This window comes from Mixophyes fleayi, chromosome 2 (assembly GCF_038048845.1).
Source record: "Mixophyes fleayi isolate aMixFle1 chromosome 2, aMixFle1.hap1, whole genome shotgun sequence".
Classification (NCBI taxonomy): domain Eukaryota; kingdom Metazoa; phylum Chordata; class Amphibia; order Anura; family Limnodynastidae; genus Mixophyes; species Mixophyes fleayi.
Genome location: NC_134403.1, coordinates 137,856,500 through 137,872,598, shown reverse-complemented (window position 1 = coordinate 137,872,598; position 16,099 = coordinate 137,856,500). Strand labels below are relative to the sequence as shown.

Below are 16,099 nucleotides of genomic sequence, written 5' to 3'. Positions count from 1 at the left end.
CAACCACATAGCAAACACCTTCTTGGTTCCTAAGAGGATCCACTTTACCTTCAAGCTCCAAAAATGGCAAGTGTGAAAAGTAGTACCAAAACTACTTAAGGAAAACCAAAAAACAGGACACGAGACACTGTAAAATATTGATAATTTAAAAGGAAACACAAAATGAAACTAATGAAACATGAAATTAAGTATACTGATGCTATACACTTTTCAAAAGGATCAAATGCAGGTATATTCTGCTAGAAAGACTTCACAAAAAAGCTTACTATCTGTGACTGGATTACTAATAAGTAACTTATGGTATACATTTATTTAAAGTAAATAGTGCAGGGTGCTTCTTTATATAATTGCAAATGTACTTATTTTTGATATTGTGTATATTTTGGTAAAGGAAATCGTTATTTCTGAGACCAGGGAAGAAACTCGCTTGTTTTAACCTTGCTAGAGGAAATGATTTTTGAGATATATATCTGATACAGTAAGCCTTTGTGGAGGAAGTCTTATGTTTATCATGAGGTGGAAAAATGACTTATTTCGTGTTTTGTGACTTTTTTAGGGAATGTGTATTCTGCAACTGTCTGAAGAAAGGACCCATGTTATTTAGACCTTTTGATGTGTGGGGGTCCAGCACCTGAAGGCACAAGTAGGTTTGATTGAGACTTTTTACTAGATTTTCTGGGGGGTATTCAATTGGTATTCAATTGTTAGCGAGATGCGTTAAAATTTCGCGCTCGAAAAAAAACAAAAAACTCGCTTGTTTTTTCCTGTTTGAGCGCGCGTTTAAAAAAACAAAACCCTCAATTCAATTGTTTTTTTGCATGCACCCCCTCGCGCTCTATTATTGGTCCTAGAGAGTTTGAAATGGTTAAGGCACTCTTTTTACTATAAAAAATAAAAGTAAATTAATGCAATCAAGAATGGCCCCAGCACTGCAAAGGAGATTGGGCCCCTACACTGCAATCAAGAAGGGCCCCAGCACTGCACAAGAGAATGGGCACCCACACTGCAATGAAGAAGGGCCCCAGCACTGCAAGCAACAATGGCCTCCCCTGTACAGCAGAATTAAAGATTTTACAAGGAGGTACATTTTTTGAAATTTACAAACATTTGCACACTGGCCAAGCATGGACATTTGTAAGGTACAAATATTTGTGGGACAGTGGGCAAGCCGGACCTTTCTTCGAAGGTAAAAATATTTGTTGGGACTTTGCGTAAATGTGTGTAAGTAAAGCATCATAAAACTGAGGATTTCGTCCATGGTGAGTATTTTTTTTTTTTTTTTTAATTAAAATATGGTGTACATGAGGGTGTTTACTGTATTTCTTGGGATTTTATTATTTTTAATAAAGATTTGTGGTTGTAATGAGGGTGTTGTGCTTTTATTTAACATTTTGCTTTGTGGAACTACAGATCACAGCCAGCCGTGGGTGTAAGAGTATGTTGGCACTTGTGGTTCTACTACAAGTGCAAACATGCCCTGGGTGCTTTGGGTACGCTGGTGCTTGTAGTTAGACAAGTAGCAGCATGCCCACGCTATTTAGGACAACATGGCTGGCTGGGACATGTAGTTCCACAAGTAAAAAAAAAATTTTTTGTTTTTTTTCATACAAAATCCCCATTTATTACCCTACTACCCACAGCCCAGGGATAGTAGGAAGAGCCCTAGTGCTATCAGCACTGGCCTGGGTGTCCCTAGGAGGGGTGGCCCGCTTACATTTTTCAGCGGACCACAATCCCTAGGGAATCCAGGCCAGCGCTGAGCAGTCTGTGGGTGTTTAGTAATGACTAAATGACTAATGGCCGTGGGACCCAAACTGCGTTCCCCCCCCCCTCCCCCTGTAATAGTGCCCGGCTGATTTGCCTAGTGCTGGTTCAATTAAATTAGGGGGAACCCTACATCAAATTTTTCACACATCAATAGCCTGCCAGCACTAGGGCGAAGACTAAATAGAGTGGGGAGCAAACGATTTTGCTTTTAAAAAAATAAATAAAAAAACATGATACTTTTTGGCAGAATCACCCCCCCCCCCTTAAAAACAAAAAAAATATAAAAAAAGTTTTAAATACATGCACCACTATGGTTCTTTCTAAAGGGGGACATTTCCAAAAATTATTAATTATACTTTTTTTAGTACTTTTCTTAGGTTACTTTTGTGAACTTTTACACCTATTTTCTCAGTTTAATGTATATTTTTCTTAACTTAATAAAAAAAAATTTCTTTGAGCAGACCATGGAGGTGCGAGATAAAACAGCATATTTGCCTTTTTCACACTCGGCATTAAAAAAACAATTGAATAGCTTTTTCCGCTAAGGGTTCGCAGCCAGCCTATACTTTAACATTGACAAACGCTTGGAGCGCGATAACACAGTTTCGGTAAAAAAAAAAAAATAGATTATAATTGCGTGAGAAGTTTTTGCGCTCGAAAATAGCAAAAAATTTACTTTTCACGCTCGAACTTCCAAACTCGCTAACAATTGAATACCCCCCTCTGCGTCTAAAAACAAGATGCAGGAAATCACAGCAAGCTTTAGAATATCACAGATCAGTGTAAATATTGTTAGCTTTACACTGCATATAAATCCATGTTTGGGTAAACAAATTGTATCCAGATTCTAAAAATAGCTCAGACCTCAAGGAGGCTGGTTTACCCTGTGAAGCAGTGTCCAAATCTGTTTAAAAAGCACTGACTTGTATTGAAAATTGTTCTGGTTTCATCTGACCTTATCACTGGTAGCTCCAATCAGTGTGTCTGCAAACAAACATCACTTGTTTCAAAGAGCTGCTTGAAATCATCTTCCATGCTGAAAATCCTGTGACCTAAAAAATTATACCCAAAATTTAATCCGCTCCCGGCTGTTTGAGGTTTGGACCAAACATCCAGTATTACCGCTCTGCCTCCTACCCAGCAGCTCTGGCCAGTGTGATAGGCCAGGAGGGATCACCACAGCAACCCTGACCTATAGGAAGAGGTCAGGAGTACCAGCCCAGGTACACCAGTAACGGGGTACATTAGCTATCCAGAAGAAACCTGGTTCTGGACGCCAGTAAAGGAGTCTAGTGGTGGCAGCATTTGTAAGCCCCTCCTACTGCGGTGTGAGGGCAAATTTGGGATAACGATAGGGAACGGTGGCAAAGTAAGCCCAGCCTATTCCCAGCAACAACAGACAGTGTGACAAGGTGGACCGCCACCCTATCAAAAGAAAGAGGTTCTTAAAAGGGGAGTGGTGAACTTGTTGCATAGAGATCGCCCATACCAACACTTTGGAATTTTTTGTTAAAACTGCTTTGAGAAAACATGGCCACTGCTGAAGAAAATCAGAAAAACAAAGGAACCAATAAAAGAAAGTTGTCACTTTACACAAAGCTTTTCCCACTGCCAGCTGATCATATTGGGTCTAAATAACTTGTCCACAAAAAAAATCATCAAGCTAGAATATTACCCCTTGCTTAAATTTAAGAGAAATTGTGTATTTGTAACTCAATATTTTCACCCTTCTGCAAAATAATCATAGAACAGTGCATTATCAGCATTGATTATAGCTGTTAATGTAGAACTTTTAGTTTTCTGCATGGTATTGTGAACCATCCTATCTCCTGAAGGTGATTGCATATGCATGTTTGCTGGATCAACCAGCAAACACCTCTAACAGCCCAATACCGATTTGCCCTCTAACTGGCTTAGTAGGCAGGTTTAAGTATGGGGCACCTGATTTAATAGCCGTTCCATAAGACTCTTCTCTCCCCATTATTTATAAGGCGCCACAGATTTCGTAGCGCCGAATACAGAAGAAAGAAATAGATGACGTACTACACAAACAGCACAGATTAGTAAGCGCAATGCTATGGGGACTTGCACAGAGTGCAGCAAAAGACGTGACAAGATGTACAAGAGAGTCAGACAGACACATGGGACAAGAGGTAGAGAGGACCCGGTCGACGAGAGATTACTTTCTAGAGGGGTGGTTAGAGACAGGAGGACCAACTGGGAGAAAATGGAGATAACAGGCGAGGAAGAGGAGGTGATGGAAAGAATGGTTAGGAGAGCTTTAAAAGGAGAGTTATGAGTGAGTGATTGAAGGTTGGGGGAGAGTAGAGTGAGATGCGGTAAGGAGTGCCAAATATTAGGGGGGGGCACGGCAAAGGTCTGAAAGAGAGCATGGGAGCAGGTAGTGAGGTGAATTGAGGCGGAAGTCAGAGACAGAGCGGAGTGGCCGGGCAGGTATGTACGTCAAGACAAGGTAAGAGATGTAATGGGGAGAAGTGTTGGAAAGGGCTTTTGTAAGTGAGGGTGAGGAGCTTGAACTGAATTCTGAAACGGAAAGGGAGCCAATGAACATATTTACGAAGAGGAGAAGCGGAAGAGGTGTAATGGGAGAAGATGAGCCTAGCCAAAGCATTCTGTATGGATTGAAGGTCAGAAATGTGAGATTCTGGAAGGACAGTGAGAAGGAGGTTGCAATAGTCGAGACGAGACATGAGTGAATGGACCAGGATTTTGGTTGCTTCCTGAGAGAGGAAGGGACAGATTTTCAGGATGTTACAGAGGAGGAAGTGGCAGGATTTAATGAGAGACTGAATGAGGGGTAAAGCCGAGGACCGAGTCAAGGCAGACTCCAAGACAGCAGGCTTGGGTGATAGGAGAGAGTGATGTTGTCAACCAAGTGGGAGATATTGGGAGGGATATCAACATTGGCAGGAGGAAAGATTATGACCTCAGATTTGGAGATGTTGAGTTTCTGGAAGTGTTGCGACATCCAGGCAGTTACAGAAGAGAGACAGCTAGATATGCAAGTCATCAGCATAGACGTGGTATTGGAGGCAAAATAATTTAATGAGTTCACCGAGAAAAGTAATGTACAGAAAGAAGAACAGAGGGCCTCTTTACAGCATGGTCCCCAGAAAGAGTAGTCATCTCCAATATAAAGTGACGTAATGATGTGTTAGTAGTTTAGTTAAAATGGCTCAGTCGATCTTTAACTTTTGATGCTTTGAGAGTCACACTCACTATAAAAATAAGCAATGACCTGTGTTCTAAGACATATATACCTTTTAGTCATGCTTTTAATGATTGTATGAATTCCACGGTTACTTATTTGATGACTAATAAGGCCAGGTGTTAACACCTTCATGGATAAGATTACTAGGCAACTACTGGTTTTTAAAGGCTAATTCCACACTAAGCTGAAGGTTCAGTTTGAGCAGATTTCCATAAGTAAAACATTAATTGAGACTATTACCAGTGCTCCAGCCTTCCACCCGATACGGTGGGTCTGCCACAATTGAGCAATGCTCGCCTTGCTCCTGCAGGCAGCAAGTTAGTGAAAAACATGCTGCATGTATGATAAAAGCCCACATCTGAGAGCACAACAGACATCATGGGTTTAGTCCAATGTTTGCAAAGGTAGCAAAGGCAATCAAAAATAAATAAGAAAAGAGTAGGCAGACCTAAGGCATTGGGCAGGTCATTTCTGTATTAAGGCACAGGGCACTAGCCACAAGATGCACCATCTGGCTCTCTTTTAATGAAAGGGGATTATATAGTAGAGAAGCCCAGGAGAGCCTCATTGTTGAAATAGAAAGACATAAGGCCAAAAGGAGCTTGCCAAAACACAGCTTAAGTCAAATACCTTCTGAGAGAATGTGTGGTTAGAGGAGATCAAATTATAGCTTTTTTTTGGGTGAAGCACATCATATCTATTTTTACAAAAATCAAAATTAAGCTTTCAACAAAAGAACACCTTTGGAGGCATATTCAATTTGGCTCCGCGGCTGTGCGTGTAAAGTGACAATATGGTACTGCAACATCGCGGTTTTCCCTTTGTAACCCTATGGAAATCCAAGATTTTGCGGTAACGTGTTGTCAGTGGAAGCACATAACCGCGATCTTTAGACCTAATTGAATATACCTATTGGACTTTTGTTTTTAATCACCCTCCCAATAGTGAAACATGGAGGTGGTTCAGTGATATTTTGGGGTTGCTCTGCTGCACCTGGCACTGGGTGCCTTGAATGTCTCTGCATGGCATCATTACATTTGGAGATTACCAGGCCATTTTGGGGTACAATGTTGAATCCAGGGTCAGAAATCTAGGTCTCAGACAAAGTTCACAGGTCTTCCAGCAGGACAATGACCCCATAACATTAAAATGCCCAACAGTACTGCAGTCTCTAAAGTCCTCACTCTCCCCTTTCTACAGGCTCTCCCAACAGAGGTAGTCTCCCACCCTTGCAACATGTTTAACTCAATCTTCCTCATTCTGACCTTCCCCCTACGCCCTGTTATTTGGGGGTCGCTGAATGGCACTGATCCCATCCTCTTGACCTCTCTAGAATCCCTCCTTGCTTTCATTTCTTCTCTCCAACACAACACTAATGCTATTGATGCAACACCAACCCTTGCACTCCCCACCATCAAAAGGGCTCCCACTATGCAGAACACATATGAAGGAGATCTCAGTCCAATGCTGACTTCATGTGCATCCTATTACTACCAAACCTACTTCAAAATGACCGATCAACCCTGTCCAACACCACCCACCTCATTGCAACATTCAATTAGCTTGCCTGTCCTCGCTCATCATCCATACCCTTCTCACTCACTGCCCAAAACTATGCCACTTTAGATAATTATCACTAGTCACTATCAACCACGAAATCTGCTCCTGCCAGATCAGTCTCCGACTGGCCACCCATTTAACCTTTCCACTGGTATCTCCCCCATTCTCAAGAAACCCTCCGGACAACTGAAATTGCTCTTACCAAAGTGACCAATGAGTCCAAGTTAAAATGCTACTTGTCCCTACTCATATACCTTGACCATGAATATATATTAGTCTTTCCTTCTGTGTGCACCATGTACATATATTTTGTTTTGTAGTATTCTGTTTGTTCTTTATGCATGACAATTACCCACAGAAAAGAACTTGCTTGCTTTTTCTAGTCATTTACATAAATTAGAAATACTGGGATATTACACTGGTTAAAATGCCCGAGTCCCCCCTATACTCGCTTCTTCCTAGACGGCTCCCGGGCATTAGTCGCTCCACGCAAAAACGTATTAATCATATATTAAATGCCTCTAAATGTTTAATTGCCGCTCTATGGAAAAACTCTTCTCTCCCCCCTCGCTCTCAGCCACTATCAACAAAATTTGGTCAGTTTAAAGGATGGAAAGCATCACAGCTCTCCTCAAAGACAAACCAGTGAACTTTAAAAACACATGGTCTTCCTGGACGAATCACTATGATGCTGAACCTCCCTTGACAACCGGTTGACAAATCTCTGTTGGTTTGGATAGGTACCCCTGTCAGGTTTAAGAAGGATCATTACGCATATAAGTTCTGGAAAATTCTGATTTAATTCGTTCTTCATATAGCCACACGGGTTAATGCCTCTCTACCCTACAATCTGATGCATAATACAATGAGTAGAATATTCTCCTGGTCCCCTCCCTATTCCCATAACCTCCCCTATTGTTCGTCTCCCCCCTCCCTCTGAAAAATAAAAACAAACATTTTTCTTTTCCATAAAGAACATACCGGATTTTAGAGAATTAATATAAGTCTTTCTATTATTGTGTGCAAACTATTGAATTTCATATGTATACAGTATGTTTATACATTCTCTTGGTATGTCTTAATCTCATTGTTTTGTTTTGAAAAAACCCCAATAAAAATTACTTTAAAAAAAAAAAAAAAAATAGAAATACTGTACTTTGAAGGAAACCAGTTTCGGTTATATTCTATTGCAAGACTAGTATACAGCACATGACTAAATAGAAAAATTTATGACACAAAACAAAAAAAAAAAAATTAAAAAAACAAAAATTAAGTTATGAAAACCGTTAGATTTCAGGTTTCTTACCAATAGGACTATTTCTATTTTCTAATGCATCGAACACTACAACTGAATGTGCATGTACATAGTGCCACAGTGTGGACAGAAATATCAAAAGCTTACGATCTTAATAAAATAAACAGACACCAGATATTCCATTGCATTGTATGTACAATTGGAGAAATTATAGCTGCACGTACTTGTATCTGTAAAGCAATATTGTAAGTGAAAACAAGCAGTCAGCACTGTATAAATTTCAGCTTCTTCTTGAGGTTTTACAATTACAAGGAAAACTTAGAATTCCATTATATACACATTAAGTACAAGCTGGCAAAAGTGTATAGATTGTGTTATCTAACAAAATATTCAACTACTAATACAGCTTGTGTACATCCCATTACATGATTCACATCAGATATCAAATTTAGATTGCCATGTGAAAATCTGTCATGTTTTTACAGTGTGACTATCCAACTTTCTTGTGGTTTTAACGTAAATTTTTGAAGGAAAGAATCACATAGAACCTCTAGTAAGAAAGCTCTGTATTCTACATCTACTGGTACAGACCATTCAGCCATGCCAGTGGCATGACATCATGTTAACCAAACAATCCCTGACTGCCACTCCCCCCTTCCCCCCCCAAAAAGGGAGGTGAGCGTGATAAAATCCCTATTATGTCATGCTCTGGCATCCAATGGTGTTACCAAAGAAATACCAGCGTCTTCCGTTTTCTAGCTATTTAATTCAGATCAATGACTTCCTCTGCATCAAAATCAGTAACTTTTTTCTTTATAGAACTTATTACCTTTCAGCATGAACTTATCAATGTATATATCAATATTTTTAGGCCTTCAACCATTTGGAATGTTCTTTCTACAAGTAGTAGGTACTGCACAAATAATTCAGGATTTTCACTTATTGCGATTGGCAGCCTGGGTTTTAAATAGCAGATAAATCTTATGTTTTATGGACCTTTATAAAGATCCTTCATAAATCTTTGGGCATATTTGTACTTGATGTATTCTAAAGATTTATTACATTAAGTGTGAGCCATCTTATGACAGGATTTTGCCTCTATCTACAGTATGTTTGCATAAAAGCTGCTGCACCTGAGAGGACACTAAGACATAGCCTTGTATGTATGAAATATATACATAAACACTCTGAAAAGCAGACATTCTAGAAAAAATTAATGGGTAATTTACCTTTTCCTGGACTGAGATTTTGATCTACAAAAACTTTGAGCTCTCCATTTGCTTCAATTAATCCAGCCTGGGTAAAAAATAAAAAAAAACATTGAGATATAAACAAAAAAAGTTCCAACAGACATTTAAATACATCTCTGAAATATGCTTTTTCTTTAAATGGTCACTGAAGGTAAAATTTAAATTGATCCAAAATGAAAAACAAAAAACAAAACTGTGTATGAGTCTTATAACTAAAACAATCTCTCTGGCCACCTCTAGGCACTCCCTGATTTAATATCTTACCCTATATTCACACAATATACCACCTATTTAGTCAGGAAACCTCTCCTAACTACCTTTACCTGTCACAAACCACTCTCTCCACACCCGTAACTTGGAAGCTTACTGTAAGGAAACACGGTATTCCAGCCTATATCTCGCACTCATCTCTCTTTTAGGATAGTTTAACAGGTCCTTTTCCCAACACGGACACGCACGCTTGCACACCTCTATGCAACTGTCACCAGCTACATATAAGGCCTGAAGCAAACCTATAACTTAATTAACCACTTGCACACCCTCTGGGCTCTGGTAGCTAAAATAGTTAACACTTCACACACCAGTATCTAAAGAGTTAACACAGCCAAGCAACCTATCTTCTAAACAGGCAGTGAATACGTTTAGAGCAATAAGGACAGCACATATTAATTTTTAGATTTAATATACAAAAAATATTACAATGCATACAGGTTATAAAAATTAATAAGTTGACATAACATAAGAAAAACATGTAAAATAAAGTGGTAAACTTCAGAGTATAATTTACAGATAAGTGGTATAATCTGGGCCAAGAGACAAGAGAAAAATGGGCAGCTTATCAATGAGGATGGATTTAAAAAAATAAAAAATAAATGAATTTCTTGTAACTAGTCTCAGCTTTTTAAGGACACACCCACCTGCAGGGGTTGCAGTCTGACACCATTTACAACCACAATTTGCATGTTCCCTGATTTAATACCCAATTCTACAATGTAATAACTTTCCTGTGGAGTGTCACACCAACCCAGGCTTAGGTCCAGTGTATTAGTGGAGCTTATACTCCTTTTCTCAACTTCTCTGCTCGACAGACAGCTTTATTTGACGTAGGGGCTGACCATCATGCTAATTATGAACATGGAGTTGATCATTAACTATATTGGTTGTAAGCTGCATTTTGAAAACTGAATCATATTTGTCTATATAAAGATACAGCAAGCCATCATCCTTGTGTAAGACCACAATATGTGAACTGCTCCCTAAAGTCTCTCCAAGTGCCAGAAAACACTTCTTATGCCAGGATCTAGTTTACTCCATGAGGTCTTTGAAGCGGTTCACTTTCCTAAAGGTGACAACTTTTATCTAGTAACAGGGGGGTGTACAGAGCCACAGAATAAACACATGCCATTTGAGAGCAGGGCTCTGCTTTGAAGTCATTTTTGCATTTAACTTAGAGAATTTTTTTTTATAAATGGCTACATTTAAAATACAATATTTAGAATGCAGTTATGATTAGGCTTTCTTTCCCACAATTATGTTATGGGTTAATTCTTATAACTATAATTCCTCTATGTTCACTACACACTGCCTCCACCAGCTTGCATTTTTCACATAACAGATCCTAGTGCAATCTCTTCCCCTGGTAAACGACACATGCACACCCGGCTGTCCACATGATGCATAAGAAAACATTATTCACCACACCAGACAACTTCTTCCATTACTCTACAGTCCAGTTCTGGTGCTCACGTGCCCATTGTAGGCGCTTTTAGTGCTGGACAGTGGTCAGCATGGGCACTCAGAACACAGTGCATTGCAGCTTGCTACAGAACGGTCAGACACCTTTCTATCATATAATCAGAAAGAAGAAAATGTGCTTTCTTGGGGCACTCGTCGATTCTGATTATGATAAATTACATTGTTTATTAAAAATCATACTTCCTACCTACCTTAGGTCAGAAGTAGAATATTTTTATTTTTAATATTAAACAATAAAGTATTATTTTATCATAATCAGAATCGACGAGTGCCCCAAGAATGCACATTTTCTTCTATCTTTATGATTATATGTATTTGTATTACAATGTGTGGGTGCAACATCCGACACAAACATTACTGAATAAATATTCCTTTGATTACAGTTGTTGGTGTAGCGGTTATCTGGTGTGATGGTATATTTATACCTTTCGATCATAGCCAGTATTAACTTATTCAGTATTTTTTGCTACAGTAGCTCTTCTGTGGGATTGGACCAGACGGGCTACCTTTGCTCCCCTCATGCATCAGTGAGCCTTGGGCGCCCATGACTGAGTCGCCCTTCCTTGGAACGATGCCAGCCCGCTGATGAAGTCTTTGTGATAAAGTGTGTAGGGGCGTGGTCTGGTGTATTCAACTTTACAGTGAAGCTCTCCTGAGTGGTATACTTATTGTAAAGCATTGTGGTGGCAGCATCATGCCTTGGGGCTGCTTCTCTTCAGCTGGAACAAGGGCTCTACACAGGATAGGGGGCATAATAGCTCAAAATATCAAGATATTAGGCACAATTCCTTATGGCTGCTATCAGGAAGCTGAAGATTACAGGGAATTTCACAAAAAGGTACTTCCACAAAGCAGTTGCTTAAGTGTGCACACACCTACAGTAAGAGCATGGTAGAGCCTTTTAATGGAGTGTAAACTGTATATATCCATTGTACTTTAGAGGTTTCTTTTCGGATGATGTCCTTTTTACCTTTAAACAGAGTACTTACCTCACCTCCTCAAACCATACCATCTCCTCTGGGATTTTCCCCTACACTCTCTACAGCTACCATTTCATCTCTTTTCTCAGGTTTGTTTCCAAACTTCTTGAATGGCTTGTCTACAACCGCCTGACCCACTATCTCTCCACCCACTATCTTCTAGATCCTCTGCAATGAGACTTCTGTCCGCTTCATATCAGACTGCACAAGGCAGATTAGCAATGATCTGCTCTTAAACAAGTCAAAGGGTCAATGTGCCCTGCTCATATAACTTGACCTCTCAGCTGCTTTTGACAGTCAACTACACTGTTCTCCACAACACTATTCTTTCCCTTGGCCTTCATAGTACTAATCGCCTGGCTCATATCTTACCTCTGTGATTGCTCCTTCAGAGTATCTACTACTTCTATTTGTTGGTGTCCCACAAGGCTCTATTCTAATCCATCTGCTCTTTACACCACATTTCTAAGCAAACTCATATGTTCCTTTGACCACCACTACCATCTCTATGCAGATAACTAAAATATACCTCTCCTCTGCTGATCTTTCCCCTATCCTGTGTGTCCAACTGCCTTTCTGACATTTCTACATGGATGTCCCGACGCCACCTTGTACTTAGTAGGCCCAAAAAACAGAGCTCATCATCTTTATCCCTCCAAGAGTCACTGTCCCTTCAGTCGTGTCATCCAAAGTTAATATTGTGTTCACCCCTTTTTACCTACACACACTGCCTTGGTGTCACTATTGACACCCCTTTCAGCTATAGCCCATTCATCCAATCCCTCATGCAGTCTTGTTGCCTACTCCTTCATAACATTGCCAGAATCCAGAACCTCACTCAAGATTTTACAAAACCCCTTCATTCTTTCATCATATTCCATCTTGTTTTTTGCAAGCTCCTCCTTTTTGGCCTTTCCTTACCAGTTTTTCCCCTCTACTATCCATCCTCAATGCAACAGCGAGACCAATTTTCCTCTCCCATCACCACTCTGCATATCCCTGTACTGGCTCCTCATTTTCTCTAGAATCCAATTCAAGCTACTCACCCTCATCTGTGGAGCCCCTACATAAAAACTTTTGGTCTGGTCACAAGATGCACTCCAACTCAACCTCTCCGTTCTGCTTCTTATCTACACCTGTTACTCACCCTTACCTACAAAGGTCCTTGACATTACCCTTGCATACATCTCAAATCTCAAGTCAAAATACTCTGCCTCCCACCCTCTTAGCTCTACCTCTCACCTGCGCCTTTTCTTCTCTCTGGTACCCACCTCTCACTCCCGCCTACAAGACGACTTCTGCGCTGCTCCCCACTTATGGAATTCCCTGCCACGCTCAGACTTTTCCACAGCCTTCAAATCTTTAGACGCCCTTTGACAAAACATTTTTTTTTTTTTTTTTTTTTAAGGTGACCTTATCCTCGATAACACTATTCAGATGAATGCACCCTCACAACTGTCCCAATCTTCACTCAGCCACATTTGCTTCTCTTGTTTCAGCTGTGCCCTCGTCCACTTATAATGTAAGCTCTCTACGGAGCAGGGTCCTTCATACAGTTTGTTTTCATGTCTGCATTTAATTTTGTCTACGTTGTATATCCCTGTTCCCTGTATGTTTGTACTGTTTTCCCTACTGGCTGCAGAGCATTGTGGCGCCTTACAAATCTACTATAATAACTTCTCCACAGGTAACCCCCTGTGACACCCGCCTCCAAGAAACCTCCCACACTGGCCCCCAGTCACAGAACTCCCCTGATCAGCCTGACCAGACTCTCTCCCAACCTTGTCTTTCAAATGTTCCCTCAAGACTCCCCTCTGCACTACAGCCCACCCTCCCCTCACCTGAGACTACAGCCTCCTACTGCTACTTTGCCCCTCCCTCTAGACTGTAAGCTCTCATCAGCAGGACCCTGTATTCCCTGTCTCCTCCGCAGCTCCTTTGTCTACCTCGCATGTTCTAAATTTTTTAATATGTATTTATCTGGCTTGTAAAGCACCTCCTTTGATTACATCATATGCATTAGTTATGTTTTACATTATGTTTATTTTTTGAACTGTACTGCTAACTGACCTGGTGCTGCGGAGTTTGTGGCCATGATGTTAATAATTGCCAAACTGAAACAGTCTAGCCTAACAGTGTCCCCCTGCTTGGCTAGTGTATTACACAGACATCAATTGGCTTAATATATTTAATAAACCATGTGTAATACTTATGTCACAGATATTCTGCACTCTTTCAGCTGGGTTTCCCATAACAAGAATCTTTGGGAATGTCTAGGGTTACTATTCACCCACCTGAAATAGGAACATAAATGCATTACAAAAAAATATTTACTATTAAGTTTAAAAGAACATTCTATTTAACAAAGAGCTGGGGGGCTAAGAAGGGTTAAATGCCTTAATCTGATGCTCTTGAAAAGTAGGTTTCCAACAAGATCCACCCACTTATTACACTTGATCAACATATCATTGTTCATATGCACTTAAAGGTGTAAAATATTGGTGTGCCCTTAGCCCTTTTGAAGATTTCAGGAAAACAGTGCACGGTCTTTGGAGAGCATTCATGTGAATGGGGGAAAAAAGGCTTTCACCCAAAATGTCACCACAGGCACAATACACCACAACAACACACTACAGAGCACAAGATTGCCGACACATGCCAACACATTCTAATGGTGCTGTAGAAGGCTTTTTCCAGTTAGAAAAAACACTGCTTTATGTAAGCAAAGTAGGCGACATGCTAAAGTAAATGGGATTTTCTTTATCTAGACACTGGGTGACCAACCACTGAGAATTGTAATTTTGACTGAATTTCAAAAATGTCTGGTTTATATTTTAGCTGTATTACAAACAACTCCAATTCTATCAGTGTTTTTTGTTAGTTTTTTTGTGCTTATTGCACATCAATTTTGCACAGTACTGCCATGTCCTACTTGCTTTTTTTGCAAAGACCTTTGGTGTATCAATTGTTCATGCACAATGACCCTCGAAAGATCTTTTCCCCGAAAAGATCAACTTTACATTTGGCAGCTGTTTTAAGAAGCACATGAAGAAAGATGTGGAAATATTTGTGGGTTGGTCATTTTTATGTTAGTTATAACCGCTCCTAAAAAAGAAAAAAAACTCAGAATAGTGCTTGGAATATAAACTGGATGAAAACTGGCCATCAATGCAGTGTTATTAAAGTAAAGGTAGTCTGTATAGTGTCTATTCAGTTGCACATGATATGGTCTGAATAAATTGAATTCAATAGGCTAAAGACAAACATCCAAAGCTGAAGTTCTGCAAGAAAGTATTATTGGACTCCGGGTCACGATGTGCTATCGAATTACTATACTCTAGTAAATGAAAACAAACTATATACATTCAAGAAAGGACATGCAAGCACTCACTAACTTTTCAATGGATTAGACATGTAAACATATGTTACCCTTTCAGGCTCTAGATGGTAAGAAATGCAAGGAGATTCAATATGGCAGCTTACTTGACCTAGTCGTGCTGTAAAGTGCCCGAACAATTACCCTAACATTTCTACCTTGCATGATGCAATTCTTGTTTTCCATTCACAGCTCTCAAACTATAACCAGTTTGATACAGGGCACCGGCTTATACGCTGGCATCAACTAGAAAACATGTTTTCCCCCACAGATGACAATCTTAATACTTTTCTCTCAGACCCAGCAAATAAGAATGGCTTCTGAATGATCCTCCCTCCTACCACCTCCCTCCCTCATTTGCAGACTGTTAACAAAACTAATTTTTGGCTATTGCCCGATAGGAAACCTTTTTTTCACTAGGTTGAAAGAAAGCTTTAAGGTTCCCTAAAACAAATTACAGCTAAACCTAAAGCCTGTTGCTCACAATCTATTTAATTGTACGTAATCCCTAGAACAAGTGTTGTGAGTTACCAAGTAATTTGCAACTATGCATAGAGAAATCAAATATACAAGGTTCAAACCTGTGTAATTTAATCATGTGTAGTTCAGCCGAGTTACAGTATAAACTAGATTTAACTGGACCAAAGCTACAGCAAGGTGAAAAATGTGAACCATCTAAGCAAAATAAATGGCAGATGCATTCTATTCGTCAAATTTTACTTACAAAGAAGGCAATTAGTATTGTGTTCAAAAGGTTCTGCCTAGTTGAAATAAGGGACATAGGTAGCTACAGCAACAATCACAAATGATGTGAAACCCTAAATGAAGCCCTGAATTGCTAGTGCTCTCATTTAGGATGAATCAAGACAAACTTTCACAATCTTCCTTCCTATTCTTTTGTAACTGCATGTATAAAAACATACC

The 16,099-nt window shown here is 39.8% G+C and overlaps 1 protein-coding gene across 2 annotated transcripts in view; it reads right to left on the bottom strand.

Moving 5' to 3' along the window:
- The window catches only part of TFDP1 (transcription factor Dp-1), a 65,887-nt gene that overhangs the window by 38,714 nt on the left and 11,074 nt on the right, over positions 1-16,099 (bottom strand). For both annotated transcript variants that reach the window (XM_075200057.1, XM_075200058.1), the window contains exon 3: positions 9,044-9,110. In XM_075200057.1, the coding sequence (XP_075056158.1) occupies positions 9,044-9,110 (67 nt within the window). The remainder of the gene's footprint in view (positions 1-9,043; positions 9,111-16,099) is intronic.